An 18,681-nucleotide genomic window follows, 5' to 3' on the forward strand; every position below is an offset into this window, starting at 1 on the left:
GTTAGTCCCGAAATGACCTAGTTTGAGTCGAGTTGAGGTTAAACCCCATTTCTCTCTCTCTCTCTCTCTCTCACTTTCAGGGGGGTTGGATGGCTTAGTGGTTAGCACGTGCGCGCTGTATCATTAAGTCTGTCATTGAGTCAACTGGCGTGGTTTCGAATCCCTGGTTGTACGTGACAAGGAGTAGGGTCGCCTGTCCAACCTCGTGGGTTTTCTCCGGGTCCTCTGGTTTTCTCCCACTGCTAAAGACCGCAAGCGAATTAATGAAATAAAATTAAACCATATGTTAGTCCCGAAATGACCTAGTTTGTGTCGAGTGGATGTTAAACCCCATTTCTCTCTGTGTCTCTCTCTCCTCTCTCTCTCTGGACTTTCAGGGATCACGTGGCTAAGTGGGTAAGACTCTGGCTCATTGGCCTGGAGGTCGGGTGTTCGATCCCTGCATTGGCCGAGAAAGTTCATCCAGATTTTCCAGCGTGGTTCCCCCTTGTCAGTGATGCAGGATGGAGGGCCTGACAAGGACAGCTGTCTAGTCATGTGGATGGGACGAAAAACTGAGGTCTTGTGTATACATTGGAATGCACGTAAAAGATCCCTTGGCAGTTGGAAGTAGGCGATAGTGCTGCTGCCCGGGCAAAATTTCCCTCATAGCACACTGTATGGCGTATGCCCGTCTTCATTAACCCAGCATAAGAGCAGAACAGTAGGACGTAAAAACTCCATTTACTTTCATTTCTCTGGACTTTTACGGCCGACCTCCTGGATCCATTCACTTGATCTGATATGTACAGTTGTTGTGTGGTGCAGTAGCAGATATTGGACAGGTCAGTCGATTTGCACTGGCCAAGACAGTTAACATGGATTTTCCACAGGGTTCCCCCTAGTCACTGGTGCAGAATGGGACACTTGTCAGTTTGATTCCAGTAGGACATTAATCTTGATTTCATTTCAAACATTTAGAAATATTTTTTTCTCTATTTTAGATAAAACAAACTGAACAAGTTGGATCAGGAAAGACTATCACAATGCCTAGAAGAAAAAGGAGGAAATGGATTAAAAATTTACAACAACATTGGCGTAAATGGCGTGATAGCATTGCAGATAAGTCCCTACTTGATTCACCAAATGAACCCCTTCCTGATTCAACAAATGAACCCCTTCCTGGATCACAAGATCAACCTCTTCCTGGATCACGAGATGAACGCTTTCCTGGATCACGAGATGAACCCCTTCCTGGATCACGAGATGAACCCCTTCCGGGATCACCGGATCAACCCAGTCCTGCTTCATGAGATCAACTGGTATGTTTGATATCTACATGTAAGCTTATCTACAAAAAAAGAAAAGCAGTTCATGTTTTTTTTTTGTTGTATATTTTTTTTTTTGGCTGAGAAATTTCATCAGCTGTTTCCGACGTGGTTTCGCCTTGTGAGTGGTGCAGGATGGGGACAAAAGACTGAGGTCCTGTGTACACATTGGTGCACACATAAAAGATCCCTTGGCAGTTGGAATTTGATATAAGAGTAGGCTTTTGCGCTGCTGTCCGGGCAAAATTGCCCTCATGGCACACTGTATGACATATGCCCATCATCGTTAGCCCAGTCGAAGCAGAAAAGTAGGACGTTAAACCCCATTTTATTTCATCAGTATTTTTTCAGACAATCCTTCCCTTATAGAAGATTGTATGGCTTATGCCCGTCTTCATAAGCCCAGTTGAAGCAGGCTTGTAACAATCTATACCCCGACGCCCGGGCCTACCAAAATTAACTTACAGGCTAGTGATCTATTTAACCGTACTAGTCCTGGGCTAGTGCCCTTTTACTGGTTTGTAAATTAATCTAGAGATATAGATAAATAAACTGTAAAAACATCCTACATTTATTTCTCCAATTCCACACAAAACTCTATTATAACAATAGATTTTCTGTATAAAACTTAGGGCAGTATGGACATTTTTAGTACCTCGTCGATTCATTCATTCTTGACATTTTTCTCCACCTTGCACTCTTTGACAAGTCACGTATTCACCAGTTGAAATCAGGTTGATTTTTTTTAAAAAAAAGCCTACATAATATTTTATAAGATTGGTTTTGACATAAATATTTGAAAGCATGCCATTGGATTTTCAAATACAAAATAATTTTGATTATTTAACATGTCCGGTATTTCCAAAGAATTTACTACACGTGTTCGTTGCACATGGCATGCTCAATGGTACCAGTAAATACTGTAAAACAATTAACTTGTCAATCAGTCGAGACTGTCTCATGCTTTGCAGTGAGTACTTACAATAACATAACGCACCGTATTCCGTATACAACAAAACTTCAAGTGGGAATTTATAGACGTCAATTTCCCGTGATATATTACAAAAAACTGAGTAGCCGTTTACATCCTTAATTGTTAGGCAATGAAGTCTACGATCTTTATTCAAAACCATAGGTTGGCAGGTAACAAAACAAAACAGGCGCCCAAATATTGAAGATCAAAGCTTGTACCTTGTCGAACTACGGACCAGTGGAAATTAATGCCGGGCTAGTGTCTGACAGTAGACTACTAGCCCATCTAGTGGATTCAAAAATTTTTTTACGCCCCTGGTAAGCACGTGGGCGCTGTATCATAATGCCTGTCATTGAGTCAACTGGCGTGGTTTCGAAAGGCAAGTTGTACGTGACAAGGAGTAGGGTCGCCTGTCCAACCTCGTGGGTTTTCTACGGGTCCTCAAGTTTCCTCCCACTGCTAAAGACCCCTACAGGGAATCGAATTATTGAAATAAAATTAAACCATATGTTTTTGTCGAGTGGGCATTAAACCCAGTTTCCCTCTCTCTCTAAAGTCTTGTTTCCATTATTGTACAGGAATAGTGCATCCTACTGACAAAGGTTGTAGAAGAATCGAAGAGAGAGAAATGAAATGAAATGGGGTTTAACGTCCTACTGTTCTGCTCCTAAACTGGGCTAATGAAGACGGGCATACGCCCTACAGTGTACTATGAGGGGAAATTTTGCACTACAGCCTACTCTTATATCGAATTCCAACTGCCAAGGGATCTTTTATGTGCATGCCAATGTGTACACGGGACCTCGGTTTTTAGTCCCATCCGAATGAATATACAGCTGTCCTTGTCAGGCCCTCCGTCCTGCATCACTGACAAGGGGAAACCACGCTGGAAAATATGGATGAACTTTCTCGGCCAATGCAGGGATCGAACACCCGACCTCCAGGCTAGCGAGCCAGCGTCTTACCCACTTAGCCACGTGATCCCTGAAGAGAGAGAAATAGGGTTTAGCACTTGACATGGAATGACCCACAGGGGACTTTACTCCTTTTCACGTACAAGCAGGGATTCAAAACCACATCATGACTCAATGAACCATTCAGCCAGTTCGCTCCTACTGCTCAAGAAATGACCTAGTTTGTTTTGAGTGGATGTTAAAACCACTTTCTCTCAATACATAACATTGTTATAACTTTTATATATTACAGGAAACTAATAATATAACTTATCACAGGAAACTAATGATGTTATAACTTTTATATATTACAGGAAACTAATAATATAACTTATCACAGGAAACTAATGATGTTATAACTTTTATATATTACAGGAAACTAATAATATAACTTATCACAGGAAACTAATGATGTTATAACTTTTATATATTACAGGAAACTAATAATATAACTTATCACAGGAAACTAATGATGTTATAACTTTTATATATTACAGGAAACTAATGATGTTATAGCTTTTATATATTACAGGAAACTAATGATGTTATAACTTACATATTTCAGGAAACTAATGATATTATAACCTTCGTATATTTCAGGAAACTAATAATGTTAAAACATTCCATCATTGTGTTTTTTGTGATGAGATTTTTAAAGAGTACAGTGATCTAGATCTTCACTATGAACTACACGTGAACAAGAAGATCCATGTTGAAGGAGAAAAAATTGACAGTATCGTAAAACACCGCAAAAGACATGTTAAAACGGGGCAAATTGCTAATGTTGTAAAACTCCGCAAAAGACATGTTAAAACGGGGCAAATTGCTAATGTTGTAAAACACCGCAAAAGATATTGATAATGCTGTAAAACTCCGCAAAAGACATGTTAAAAAAGACGATATTGATAATGCTGTAAAACTCCGCAAAAGACATGTTAAAAAAGACGATATTGATAATGCTGTAAAACTCCGCAAAAGACATGTTAAAAAAGACGATATTGATAATGCGGTAAAACTCCGCAAAAGACATGTTCAAGAAGAAAAAATTGATGTTGTAAAACTTCACAAGAAACATGTTAAAGAAGAGGAAATTGATAACTTGAATTATTTTCAGTGTAACTTGTGTGAAAGAAAATTTGATTTATACCCTGATTTAGAAGAACATTGTAAAATACATATGGAATATGAAGAATCTCCTATCATAGGACAAAATGTTAAAGAAAGCGAATCTATTGCAATTACTTTATATCAATGTACATTATGTCAAATTTGCTTTGAGCAATATTTTGACCTGGAAGAACATTGTAAACTTCATGGATATCAATGTACAGGCAGAGTTAGGTCTTCCATTAGGTACATGTATATTTAATGTATATTCTATGTCATAGGAAACTAACGATGTTAAACCTTTCCATCAGTGTATTGTTTCTACCTTTAGACAAACATTTTAGGAGCTGCGGTGGCTAAGTGGGTAAGCCGCTGGAGGTCGCGAGTTCGATCCCTGCAGTGGCCGAGAAAGTTCATCAGGATGTTCTGATGTGGTTTCCCGTTGTCAGTGGTGCAGGAATGAGGGTCTGACAAGGACAGCCGTCTAGTCGTTCGGATGGTACGGAAAACTGAGGTCCCGTGTACACATTGGCGTGCACGTACAAGATCCCATGACAATTGGTATTCGATATAAGAGTAGGCCGTAACCCCGCTGTCCGGGCAATATTTCCCTCATAGCACACTGTATGGCGAATGCCCGTCTTCATTAGCCCAGTTCGGAGCGGGACAGTAGGACGTTAAACCCCATTTCATTTCATTTGTATTTTGTACAGGTCATTTATAAATCGGGGCCACGGGGGCTCGGTGATTTAAGTCGCTGAAGCATTAACAAGCAGGTCCGGGTTCGATCCAGGCGTTGGCCGAGAAATGTTCTCTTGTCATTGGAGGATGTAATAGATTCCATGGCAGTTGGAATTCGATATAAGAGTAGACCGTAGCGCCGCTGTTCGGGTAAAATTGCCTTCATAGCACATTGCATGACGTAAACCCGTTTTCATTAGCCCTGTCAGAGCAGAACATTTTATTTGGTTAACCACGGTGGCGAACTAACTCATTTCATTTCCTTGACAAGTTTAGAAAATGGTTCTTAGTATTGAAAAGTCACAAATAAATGTATTTGCTTGATGGGTCGTCGCAAAAATACAAGTCTAAACCCAAATAATATGACACATTAAGGGCAGGGGTTATAAAAATTAAGATGGGATTGCTTCCTTGTACGACTTTGATGTAAAAGGACCCAGACACATACTTTTAAATCTGATTAAAACACGGTCCTATTCGTTTCGTTTTTTATAGTTCAAAATTTCGTTCTACTTGTCTTCACAACACTACGATCTGGAAGAGTTGTTATATAACAGGTGGTCTGCTTGATGTGAGGAATTAGCCAATGAACCGGCCTGTTAAAGCGACTTCTTGGCGTGTTGTGAATGGAACACTATAGAAACGTCAACGCTGATTGATTAATCAATGTCTGACGTAAAGGGTGAAAAGACACTCATATAACCCCTAAAGCGACCTCCCACTACCGTCAGATCTTCGAATAGTAGAGGCCGTCGAAAGTATCAAAAACGAAACGAAATATAGATCTGTATTTTAATCGGATTGGAGTGAAATGTTTGTATTCTATAAACGTAATGTCTAACACATTATTTGAACCATGTATGTGTTTTGATTAAATATTGGACAGCTTTGAGATAGCAATAATGTAGAATAAATGCTTGCATTGTTTAAACTACATTTGTTAAACTAAACATACATTATGACGTCACATTAATAATGATGTCATTGTAATAATCATATTAAACATAGATTATGCAAGAGCTAAATCTGTCTATTGCAGGTTTTTCTTTAGGTCTAAAATGTTATCTAAATTATTAATTACACATTTATTAACAAAACAAGACCATAATCGACTCTCGATGGCATCGGATACTCGAGATTTTAACTAGATTAGAACGGTTCGCCATTTAAAAATTTAATGTAAAATTGGGAAAGCGAGGCTAAGTCCCGATTTCAATATTTCTTTTTTCATCATCTAATTTTGAATTATTATAGCAAGAATGGCCAACTCTTTATTAAAACTCTTAACTAATGTATCTTTAACTATTCCCCAGATTCAAAAGAAAATACATCCAAAACAGTTTTCTGTGAACACTGTGGGGTTCTTCAGAAGCAGATAAGAGAATTAGAAGCAAAGCTGGATAAAGCCAACAATAAATTGGAAGATAGTCGATATGTTGATATACCTGTCAATACCTACACAGGTATGTACATTTATATATACCTACAGTGTTTTATCAAAATTCAGATTTTTCACTCAAATTTTAAAAAAACGCCCTTGAACATGTGTAACACTTTGGTCCTTAAGACAATTTTGGTTCTTTGAAAAATTGTTACTTTACTCTGTCTATAGAGTCAAATCACACGTACTTAATGAACGTGAATAGATAGTTATACATAAAAAAAAAACAGTGATATTTTGGTAAAATCATAACCATTGTCAAGATATCCATCAAGTTCTGTCTGTTAATTGACCTATGGTTGGTAGGCTAAATAATGTAATGTCTCCTCCTTTAGTCCTGTGAAATAAAGAGATTTATTCCATATTTGGGATGGAAATTAACGTCAAGGCTATCTAAGACGTACAGAAATTAGGGGGTATAAATTAGGGTGTAGAGCGAAATGGATCAAAGCTCATTCAGATATTCCTAGCAGCTATTATTATTGAGGACGAGAAACATTTAAAGCCATTACAGCTTAGCAATAAAGTTGTAAAATCATTGATTCTGTAGTGTTATTACGATCATGAAGAAACAAGTCCGATAGCTTGTTAAGCCATGGTCTGGCTAAAGCTAGATTTGTCTCGAATGAAAGCAATACTGATGGTTTGCTCCACTGATGTAAATCTTGTTGACCATTTAGGGAGCAATGGTGCCTTAGTAAGACGTTGGCTCGCTAATCTGGGGTCCCATGTTCGATCCCTGTGTTGGCCGAGAAAGTTCATCGCGTCTTTCCGGCGTGGTTCCTCCTTGTCAGTAGTGCAGGACAACAGAACAACGTATGGCCGGTCGGATTTTGACGAAACGCCGCGGTCCCGTGTACACATTGGTGTGTACATAAAAGATCCCTTGACAGTTGGAATTCGATACAAGAGTAGGCTGTAGAGCCACTGTCAGGCAAAAATCCCCTCATACTACACTGTATGGCGTATGCCCGTCTTCATAAGACCAATCGTAACAGAACAGTAGGACGTTAAACCACGTTTCATTTGGAGACAATCCTTACAATCCTATAATCCTCTAAGTCAGTTTTCAAAACTAAAATGTTTAAATTTTGAATGTTTGCTGGGACAGGTAGAGGCACCTCAAAACAAGGAAAGTAATATGCCTCGACCAAGTAGACCTCCCCACTTCCATTATGTAGCTTTTATTTTCAAGTGAAATATAATACAATTTCTAAGTATTATTGTGTAGAAAATATAAACCATTATTCAGAAAATATGAAAATATGGTTAAAACATGTAAATTCTGATGAACGAGTCGTTATTATATTTTTTACAGACACCGTATTGCCCTGAGCCTGTAGAGTTTATAAAAGAGCAGCAGAGAAATATAAAGTAAGCAGGCCTATTTATAAATCGGGGGGTTGGATGGCCGAATGGTTAGCACGTGCGTGCTGTATCATAAGGCCTGTCATTGAGTCAACTGGCGTGGTTTCGAATACAAGGAGTATGGTCGCCTGTCCAACCTCGTGGGTTTTTGCCGAGTCCTCTGGTTTCCTCCCACTGCTAAAGACCCCTACGAGCAACACCCCCCAGTCTATTTATAATTCATTCATTGTTAATTTGTTGTTTCAGTTTGAGTAAAGTCCCCCACCCCCACCCCAATAAGCAGGCCTATTTATAATTCATTTGTAGTAACGCCCCCTAGTTCCCCCCCCCCCACCTTTGTTTCATTTTGAGTGATACCTGTATCATTACAATCCCAGGACTATACAACACAGTAGAATATACCACAGTTCCAAATACCGATTATTGATAGTGCTTTTATTGCTGGGTTTGGGGGGGAAACACCGGATTGTTTAGTTAAAGTGCTGGATGGTGGGTGGAAACCCCATGATTATTTAATTAATATACTGGGTTGGTGGGGGAAACACCGGGCTTGTTTAGTTAATATTCTGGGTTGGTGGGGGAAACACCGGGCTTGTTTAGTTAAAGTGCTGGATGGTGGGGGAAACCCCGTGATTATTTAATTAATATACTGGGTTGGTGGGGGAAACACCGGGCCTGTTTAGTTAAAGTGCTGGATGGTGAGGAAACTCCGAGCTTGTTTAGTTGAAATACTGGATGGTGGGGAAACACCGGGCCTCTTTAGTTAAAATACTGGGTTGGTGAGGGGTAACACCGGGCTTATTTAGTTAAAATACTGGGTTGTTGAGGAAAATAAATTTATCTTTAAATTGAATCCGACCTCTGTTTTATTGTCTCTGAAACATTTCCACCGTGGCGCCCTAACCTAACCAGGCGGTGTGGCGTGTTTCATTGACTTGAAGACCATGATGAAAGTGACCGTAAATATAAAAGTAAATATAATCAATCGCTGTTTTAATGAAATGCAAATATGCTTGTTTTTGTTCAGTTAATATCGATGTGATTCATGATGTCATAAATCAACCTCTTCTATGTACCAGTTTGCATACATGAAATAAAAGGGAGTAAAATGAGATTTAACCTGTTACGAGTTTGCTCCAACTGGGCTAATGAAGACGGACATACGCCGCTACGCCCTCCTCTTATATCGAATTCCAACTGTCAAATGTACGTCAAAGTGTTCACCGGAAAATCACAGAGAACTTTCGAAATCAACAACGGGATTGGACCACTTGCCCCTAGTCAACGAATAACTGAGCCACGGCCACGGCGGCTCCCATTTTTTAAAGTATCAAATATATCAAGTATCATCAAGTCTATAATACCCGCCCTTCTCTTCTGCCCCGATTGGGTTAACAAAGACGGACATACGCCACACACAAGGCGCTATGAGGGGAAATTTAAGCAGTCAACGACGCTACGGCCTACTTTTATGTCAAGGGTTCTGCACGGGACCTCAGTTTTCTGTACCATCCGAATGACTACACCTTTTTTCTTGCCAGGTCTGAAGGCTTACACCACTGCCAACCCAGGATGAGTCAATAGGGGGACGATTAGGTTAACGTCCGTTTTAATTGAATCAAGTGGTGTGGGTTCGATCCCGGCTTATTACTGGCCACCGTTGTGCTAAAGACCTGTACACGTGCAGGCTAATTAATTGATGGATTAGAGAAATATCATATGTCGACGGTGTTAAAAAAAACTCAACTAGAACGCCCAGGGTCACATCCCACTTGTCCGGGATCCCTGTCAGCGAGAGGCGTGGGGGGTCGATGAATGTTAGAAGGGCAGAATCTGAAATGCCCGAAAACATTTCGGTTTACAGAAAGTAGTTCCGGTCGTCTGCGAGCGGCGAAGGAGGCCATTCCCGCAAATGCGTTTTCTTGCTGTTCCAGCCCATGAATGCAGCAACTTCAAAGTGATCTAATGTACCCTTACTTAGGTAGATGACTCGAATACCAAATCATTCACATTCCACGGAGACGGGAAAGTCGGGAGAAAATTTTGAAACTTTAACTGCCGCAAACCCGTTTTCCTGTCTCGTACACCTATGAGAGAGAGAGAGAGAGAGAGAGAAAGAGGGAGATTTCGGGACTAACATGGTTTAATTTTATGTAAAGGATTCGCTTAAGGATCTTTAGAAGTGGGAGGTAACCGCAAAACCCGGGGAAAACTTATGAGGTTGGACACTACGTCTTGTCACGTACAAGCGGGTAATCGAAACCATGCCATTTGACTCAATGACAGACCTTATGATCTAACGCGCTCGCGTTAACCATTCGGTCACGCAACCCCAAGCAATATTTGGAGAATTAATCTCTCAACTAAATATCCGCTTCAACCACAAGGATATTAAAGATACATTGTCACAAATGTATTTATCAGGTGGTTATTTCCAGTAACAGTATGACATGATATATGAAAAGTTTAGACGCCCAATCTTACTAGGAAACTACTCGATTACCGTATCATCTCAATGGAAGCGGACGTAAATTAACCTTGATATTATATCAAGTATTATAATATCAAGGGAGTCGCGGTGGCTCAGTGAGTAACGTCTATCATAGAGTCAATTGGCGTGGATTCGGTTCACGCATGTACGTGACTAATACCCCGTTCAGACGCTTATTTTTAAACCAGTTCAAAATCGCCGGGGTTTTCAAGACAGCGTCGTGTTGCGTTCACACGTACTATAAGTCAAACCTGTTTAACTATTCTGACCTCTTCGGTCGGAGGTTAGAGTTAACTATGCATGCGTACATACCATTTCCTGGTAGAATATGTAAACATCCTGTGAAAAAAAAATCCGCGAAATTTGTTTCTCTTACTCTCGGATAGTTTATACACATTTCCTAGAAATGAATACTAATGCTTTGAGACATAGAATTAAACAGTTTAGACAACGACAGAGTCAACAAAGGTACTTCTTTCTGATGCTAATGAGTGTCACTTCTGTGATATTCATGCCAACCAACAGGAGAATATGGTCACGGTATCACAGTGGCAATTGGTGGAATCACGCATACAGGTTTGGTTTGATATATTCATATATATTGTTTTAAAATTTATAATCATTATAATGTAGTCAAATATGTACACGGACAAGGTGTATAAAACAAATATTAACCAAGGGGTCATCAATTAAATATTTATAGAAAATATAACGTCCCCCCCCCCCCCAAAAAAAAAAAAACAACCTAAAAAAAAAAAACAATCTCCACACAAATAGGCCTGTGCTATTATATGTGCCATATAGACAATTTTTAATTTCGAATAATAATAGTTGCATGCTTAAAAGAGCTAAATTGTTAATATTTGGGATCTAGAAATTGACACAAATGGGTCGCAACACATAATTTCTAATTAGTTATATTCGTCGAAATACTCTAGATGTCTAAATCGAATGGCAATGTCTAGCAACTGGTTATTCCAGTCTACACTGATAGTATTTATTGTGCATGCTCTCCAGATAAGAATATGACTTGTGGGAATATGTCTAGCCTCGTTCTTCTAGTCCCTTGTTACAAATGACACTGAAATGCATTACACAATTCGTGTACCAATGGTTAAATGTTTGTTTTGTCTCAAATATTGGATATCAGAAACCCATCTTTTCCCCGTTAAGATCACAAGATCAATGTTGATTGAAATTGACAAATACTTTGTGTTTTCAATGTCGCAGATTTTGGATGATATTGACTACTTTAAGTTTAATTATTTACCTAATCTAATTCCTTTACATTTTATTTTCAGCTTTTATGATGATATACAGTATTTGGAAAACTTCAGAATGTCAAAATGTACATTTGAATATCTGTGCAGAATTTTGAGACCATTTCTTGAGAAACAAGTAACAAGTATGAGGGAACCAATATCTGTTGAGCGACAGGTAGGCTATTTTGCATTTTATGATCGCTGTATTGGTTGAGATATTCACTTCTGCTTGGAGAATATAAGAACATGCAACACATACTATTATTTTCTATGTTGGCCGCCTACTGATTTGGATTGGAAGTAGATATTTGTTTGTACATGTAGATGGCCTTAGTAAAAAACAAATCTAGTTTTGTCAATTTAATACTAGACTGAATAATAGATTTTATCACTGAACTAAAATGATTGGAAATATTGAGAACAATCTTCTACCCCTCCCATTTAAAGTATGGTAACCCTTTTTTTTTAGGTTGGCATAAGTTTATGGGTTTTAGGGACCAATGCTGAGTACAGAACTGTTGCTGCATTATTTGGGGTTGGCCGGTCAACCGTGTCTTCAATTATACACATATTTTGTGAGTCCCTGATTTCGATCAAGGACAAATTCATTAAATTTCCATCAGGTGAAGAACTGAATAGAGTTGTAAATGGGTATCGGTCGAAATGGGGATTTCCAAATGCAGGTGGAGCAATAGATGGCAGTCATATTCCTATATTAGGACCGAGCATGAACCATGCTGACTTCCATAACAGAAAAGGGTGGTATTCCATCATTGTTCAAGCAGTTGTGAATGATCGTTATGAATTCACAGACCTAAATATCGGGTGGCCAGGAAGTGTTCATGATGCACGAGTCTATGCAAACTCCAAAATATATGCAAAAGGGCTGTCTGGGACATTATTTGCCGGCAAGATGATTGATGTCAATAATGTGCGCCTGCCTATCGTCTTGTTAGGTGATCCGGCTTATCCATTATCCAACTTTCTAATGGAACCATACACAGACAATGGACACCTGACCCCAAAACAAAAGACATTTAATTATAAGCTAAGTAGTTCACGCATGACGGTAGAAAATTCCTTTGGTCGCCTAAAAGGTCGCTGGCGCTGCTTATTAAAGCGATTGGATATGAATGTTGACAAGGTCCCCAATATTATTATGACCTGTTGCATACTTCATAACATATGCGAACAAGCAAAATACCCATTTAGGGTTGAATGGCTAGAGGATGTAGCAAAGGAAGAAAACCAAATGTCTCAGCCAAATCAAAGTAACGAAGAGGCAATCAATGCAGACTGCACTAACATTAGAAATATCCTGGCTGAATACTTCCAGGAATAATTTAACCTTACAAAACAAATAATTAAGAAAGTAATAATTGACCATACTGTTACATACACTCACTACAAAGAATTTCTATGTGTATATGCCATCTTTTGTTTACTTTTATTGTTTCATTTTGTGTGTTTGCAGAAAACTAAAAAATGGTCAAACTAAATTGGTTTATTTTCATAATAAAAATCATACAACAGAAAAATAACTGATAATCTTATAACACAGTGGGTCTATTATAACTATATATGTGATCAGCTCTGGCCAAATGGTTGCTATGGAGTTCAATTTGTTTCCAAAATTTTCAATATCTTCTTTCTTAAAAGTAATATTATGGTACATTCAAATTTAAATATTCCAAATACTAATTTAAAGGTATTTGGATACAGAATTTAAATTGACACCTTTTGGCATCTTGATTTTTGATCCATGCATCTCATTAAGCCAGAGTTGGATTATATAATAAGAGGTCCAATTGTCATCTTTGTTGTCCATCATTGAAGAAGTGTATGTAATTAAAAATATACAGTGGACTCTTTCACTTTCAACATTGTACAGGACCGATACAATGCCGGATTATACACCATGACGGAATACTTAATTGTCTCAAAACCGCAAGTATTATTGTACCTCGAATACCAAAGTATTATTTTAATCCACCTTCGAATACCCAGAACTTAAAAATATGATAAACCTTTCTGTACATTTGAAACTTTATTATATAAAATTATTATGTTTTTACTTTGGGTGCGTACAAAACACTTGTGCGTCGTTATGAACAAAATATTATTATGATAGTGATTCTTCATCTCAGCAATTTATATTTAATGTTGCTGTATTTGACGTGAAAAAATCAAATGAAATACCAAGCACTCTCTTACAAGAAATTATAAAATTATCAAGGTTTTATTAACAAAGACTGACACATACTTTAAGCTCACCGATAATTGATTGCTTGTCTGTTAACACCCACTGATTGAAGGCCGGATTATCCAATGTTAATTCAACAGAAATCGTTTAACGGGGGTCCCCAGATTGGTCTAATAATTCGGAATATTCCGAGTCCACTGTACAAGCCTACACTATAAAGTTATTGATCAATTTTTAATTTATGTCTTTCAATTAATGTATTAAATAAAAGAGAATTTACCATTTTTGAAAACATAACAGACTGTTTTGTTCTTATTAGGGGCTTATCAATTGACTTACAAAGAAGAAAACACCCACCTCATACCGTTTCGCATTATTTGATAACGATAAGAAGCCAAGTCAAAACTTTGCTTTAGATATAAACAAGGATTGTCCTGTGTATTCCCAGTTCAATTGCTAAATGCCATTGAAACAATTAATCTCATACTGGTAATTTAAATTCATAAAAACTGAAATCACATAAAACGTGTTACAACTACAGTTAACTTTCACAACCAAGTACATATATCAGCTTCATGACACATTTGATAATGATATGGATATTAATAATTAAAACATGGAAATAAATTTATTAAAACTTGAGCCATGGTAAAATGGAATGACAAATAAAATTCATGTATTTGTAGAAACAAAAATAAACTGTTATCAATGACAATAATTGCGCTACATGTCAGATATTTTGGCACAAAATGGTATATCTTGAAAATAATATGATTCAGCTTCATGATACATTAAGTTAAATGATATGGATATTAATAATTAAAACATGGAAATTAATTTATTAAAACTCTAGCCTTGGCACAATGGAATGATAAATAAAACTATGTATTTCTACAAACAAAAATTAACTGTTATCAATGAAAATAAATGCTCTACATAGCAGAACTTTTGGCACAAAATGATAGGTCTTGAAAATAATATGGTTTTATAAATTTGTATATGTGTGTCCATTAGCTCCTTGTAAAAATTGTGGCTGCGGAACATGTCCATTTTGTTGTTGAGAAAATTGATGCTGCTGAAATCCCTGATTGGCAAACAAACTCCATAATTTTAATTCATGTTGCCTATCTCTTTCCCTATCCTCGCGTCGTTGTTCCTCAGCTCTAAGTCGATCCTCCCGTCTCTGCTCTTTTCTAAGTCTCTCTGAATCTGCCTCCATTCTCATTCTTTTTTCTTCGAATTCAAAATATGATCTTTCTTGTTCTCTTTGATAATTTATAAAGCTGGTTGTTGTCTCATTCAGAACACGTTGAATTATATCCTCTCTGTTTCTTTTTTTCTTTTCTGGTCCTGTAAGTAAATAAAATAACTCTTTAATGTTTAAATAAATGAACAATGATTGACAATTCGGGCCTCGAAATATCCCTTCAGTAACTAACCTGTCACTCTTAATTATCCAAAAACAACCACAATATTTACCATGGTGCCGTTACACATGTACTTCTGTGTAGATACTTCAAAATGCAATAGATGAAAACTTGTGTGGATGGTGTGTTAAAGTTCTTATACAATAATTGGGCGTGGTTCTGTCCCGGGAGGTCAGGCATGTACCAAAAATAACCATATTGTAAAGGAATAATTAAATAAATGTGACATCATAATGAGTAGGCCTATTGTGGTCTGGAGTCAATTTCCTGAACATTAGTAAATTTAGTCCACCTACTTACTACCTGTCAGAGAACATTTCAAGTCCTGCATTTTATTTCCATATAGGTATACACCTTATTAAGTCACTCTTCTGTTTTGTTTTACCTATTCATGGCTACACTATTTTGAATTCGATCTTATTATGTATTAAAATCATAAACAAAATTCTTTAGGTAAATAATAGCTATATAAAGTAGTTAAGGGCGTTGTCACAGGTATGACTTTTTTGAACACCTATAATTTCTAATTTGATTGGGGGGATCACGTGGCTAAGTGGGTAAGACGCTGGCTCGCTAGCCTGGAGGTCGGGTGTTCGATCCCTGCATTGGCCGAGAAAGTTCATCTCGATTTTCCGGCGTGGTTTCCCTTTGTCAGTGATGCAGAACGGAGGGCCTGACAAGGACAGCTGCCTAGTCATTCGGATGGGACGAAAAACCGAGGTCCAGTGTACACATTGGCGTGCACTTAAAAGATCCCTTGGCAGTTGGAATTCGATATAAGAGTAGGCCGTAGCACCGCTGCCCGGGCAAAATTTCCCTCATAGCACACTGTATGGCGTATGCCCGTCTTCAATTAGCCCAGGTTAGGTGCAGAAGAGTAGGACGTTAAACCCCATTTCATTTCATTTTCTAATTTGATTGGGATACAAAATCAAATGTTCCGTGTACTTTATAACCAGTAAACATACCATTTGTCCTGCACAACACTCATCTATACGTACAGCTAGTTTTCAGTGGGATGTTATTCTAGCATTTTTTAAAATTTATATTGAATCACAGAAGGAATTAGTGACCGGTTTACCACGTTCTTAGACAGAAAGCAGCTCCAGTGTTGTACTCTTTTCAAATATTGATAACCATTTAGAATAAATAGCAACTGAACCTTTTTTTTCTGGCTGTTTACGGAGGACGGTTTCTGTAGGCTCATTTTCTTCATATTCCAAATTGACTCTTGTTGGTTCCTCATCATTATCATCATCATCAAAATCATCCAAATCTTGTGTTTCTATAAAAAAAAAAAAAAATACCATTATATAATTTCCATAAGTTTTGATTTTAAAACACTAATTCTCCAATGGCTATTATGCAAAAAAATTTGATTTAATTTGTTTTGTGTGTATATGTGAGTTTGATCCCATGTTTGTAGGCTTATATTGCCTGCCAACTATCGCATCGATTTAGTCTTGCTCCTGACAATATAATAACAATAACATGTTCGCTTACCTGAATTAATACTTGTCTCCAGAATATGTGTTGGACGGGTAGCGGGTCTGGTTCCTAATATTTTATCCATAGCGTCAAAAAACTTGCTAGTTTTCTTGCCACTCCCACTTTTATTGTTGTGGTCCTTTATTTTTTTTATAAGAATGCTTCATATTCTTTATGCGATTCTTGCAGGCGTCTGCAGATTTTCTGTACCCATTTTCCTGATAGATAGAAAATATAAAATAAATTTACTACTAGAATATGAGAAAACCGGGATTTATGAAAAATGCTTACGCTGTTATAAATAGTATTACTAAAAAAGAACTAAATTTTATTAACTTGTAATATACACAACTAAAAACAGTTGTTTATGTAACTGTAACTCGTGGCTTACTGTACTCCAAACAATAGAGGGTATGAGTCTTCAGATTTCTATTTAATTGCCTAACTATAGACACTCTGAATTTAAATTCGCTGTTAAATTGGACACATTCAAGAACACACTATTTTTTATACAACTTTTACAAAGTACAATTGTGTGCCCAAATTTTCCCAGCATTTGGTGCCCAAAATGAGGGGGGGGCGCCCCCCCCCCCAGGTCGTACGCCTATGGACAAACAATGATAACTTGGCTGAGAATGAAGTAAATCAAGGGGTTTCCACATTTTGCTCCATCTGTCTAAGATACAAGAATTAACATTGTGAATGGGGAAATCTTTAGTGGTCTGTGACCAAATAAATAAAACTGTGCTAACAAAATGAAACTAGATTTGCCATGGCTAGATCTTATTCTTAAGGTCAACTCAATTCTTGTCGATGTCGCTGAGATGTAATAAGTAGAGCGTGTGATTGTTGGTTAGGGTTAGATTAAGTATTAGGGCTAGGTCCAGGGTAAGGGTTAGGGTTGAGATTAACCCTTTGTGCCTATCTTCCTATAAATTTTTCTCGAAACGAAATATAATTTTATATACTTAATGTTGCAGTGTTTTCGGCAATATGTCCTTCCGGCACATTTAACCAAATGTGAATATTTTTGGGCATGGTAGGCCAACATTAGATAACTACAATGACTTAATATTGAAAATAACTGAAAAATAGATAAATTTCGTTTCGTGTGAAATTCTGTGTTTCAAATTTGAATTTGCTAGAGTTCAAAAGGTCAATTTCTGTTTATCGGTTTGCAGTAGAGTTTTTGGAAATTTCGTTAATAAAAAATCAACAGTAAAAAAATATTTTGAGAAAAAAAAATAAATATGATATGTAAGTTTAACGTGTTACTAATGCAGGTAACTGAAAATTACGAATTTTGCCGTCAGCTGAAAGAAGCAAACCAGTTGTCAACATTTGGCTGCGTCGAGTTGTTTTGTTTAGATTTTGAGCGGATACTAAATCACCGGAATTCACTTTGCAAATATCAAAATTTGACCCCAAGGCCTACCTCTGTACATATATTTTGCATTAATATTAATAATAAATAACTTAAAAACACCGATGATCACCGGAATTTACTTTTAAAAACATATAAACACCGGAATTCACTTTCAAAATATCAGAATTCGCCCGCAATCCCTTCCCTGTTTACATATATTTTGCATAATTAATATTAATAATGAATTTCCTTAAATACACCAAAAATGACTACTACATACGCCTTTTAGATTTAATTTGGCTCTTTGTAAATTTCACATAATTGTTCATTTCGGGACTAACACTTGGTTCAATTATATTTCAATAATTCACATGCGCGTATGGATTTTTTGGAGAGGGGGCAGAGGAATCGGCTTACACTACATGAAGATCTGACCAGTTGTACTGGGAGGTCATGTCAGGTGTCATACAAACGGCTTTTGACCCTATGAAAGACATTGATTAATCAATCAGCTTTAACCTTTCTAGGGGTTTACCCACAGTTCCGTGAAGATC

At 37.4% G+C, this 18,681-nt stretch overlaps 1 protein-coding gene and 1 long non-coding RNA gene across 5 annotated transcripts in view; one reads left to right on the top strand and one right to left on the bottom strand.

The window, feature by feature from the left end:
• The first annotated feature begins 1,232 nt into the window (after nt 1-1,232).
• LOC126814699 (uncharacterized) lies at nt 1,233-13,044 on the top strand. The gene is made up of 5 exons (XM_056099614.1): nt 1,233-1,301; nt 3,834-4,586; nt 6,395-6,544; nt 7,841-11,818; nt 12,113-13,044. Exons 4-5 carry the CDS (start codon nt 11,468-11,470, stop codon nt 12,983-12,985), a joined length of 1,224 nt encoding a protein of 407 aa, XP_055955589.1. The 5' UTR covers nt 1,233-1,301; nt 3,834-4,586; nt 6,395-6,544; nt 7,841-11,467; the 3' UTR covers nt 12,986-13,044.
• An 88-nt stretch (nt 13,045-13,132) lies between these two features.
• The window catches only part of LOC130012195 (uncharacterized), a 148,180-nt gene continuing 142,631 nt past the window's right edge, over nt 13,133-18,681 (bottom strand). For 3 of the 4 annotated variants that reach the window (XR_008787565.1, XR_008787566.1, XR_008787568.1), the window contains 3 exons: nt 16,777-16,979; nt 16,436-16,558; nt 13,133-15,196 (listed from right to left, as the gene is read on the bottom strand). This is a non-coding gene — a long non-coding RNA (uncharacterized LOC130012195). Of the gene's footprint in view, nt 15,197-16,435; nt 16,559-16,776; nt 16,980-17,152; nt 17,446-18,681 lie in introns of those variants that run through there. The other variant, XR_008787567.1, reaches the window with a different exon arrangement.

Source organism: Patella vulgata, chromosome 3, assembly GCF_932274485.2.
Source record: "Patella vulgata chromosome 3, xgPatVulg1.2, whole genome shotgun sequence".
NCBI classification, from domain to species: Eukaryota; Metazoa; Mollusca; class Gastropoda; family Patellidae; genus Patella; species Patella vulgata.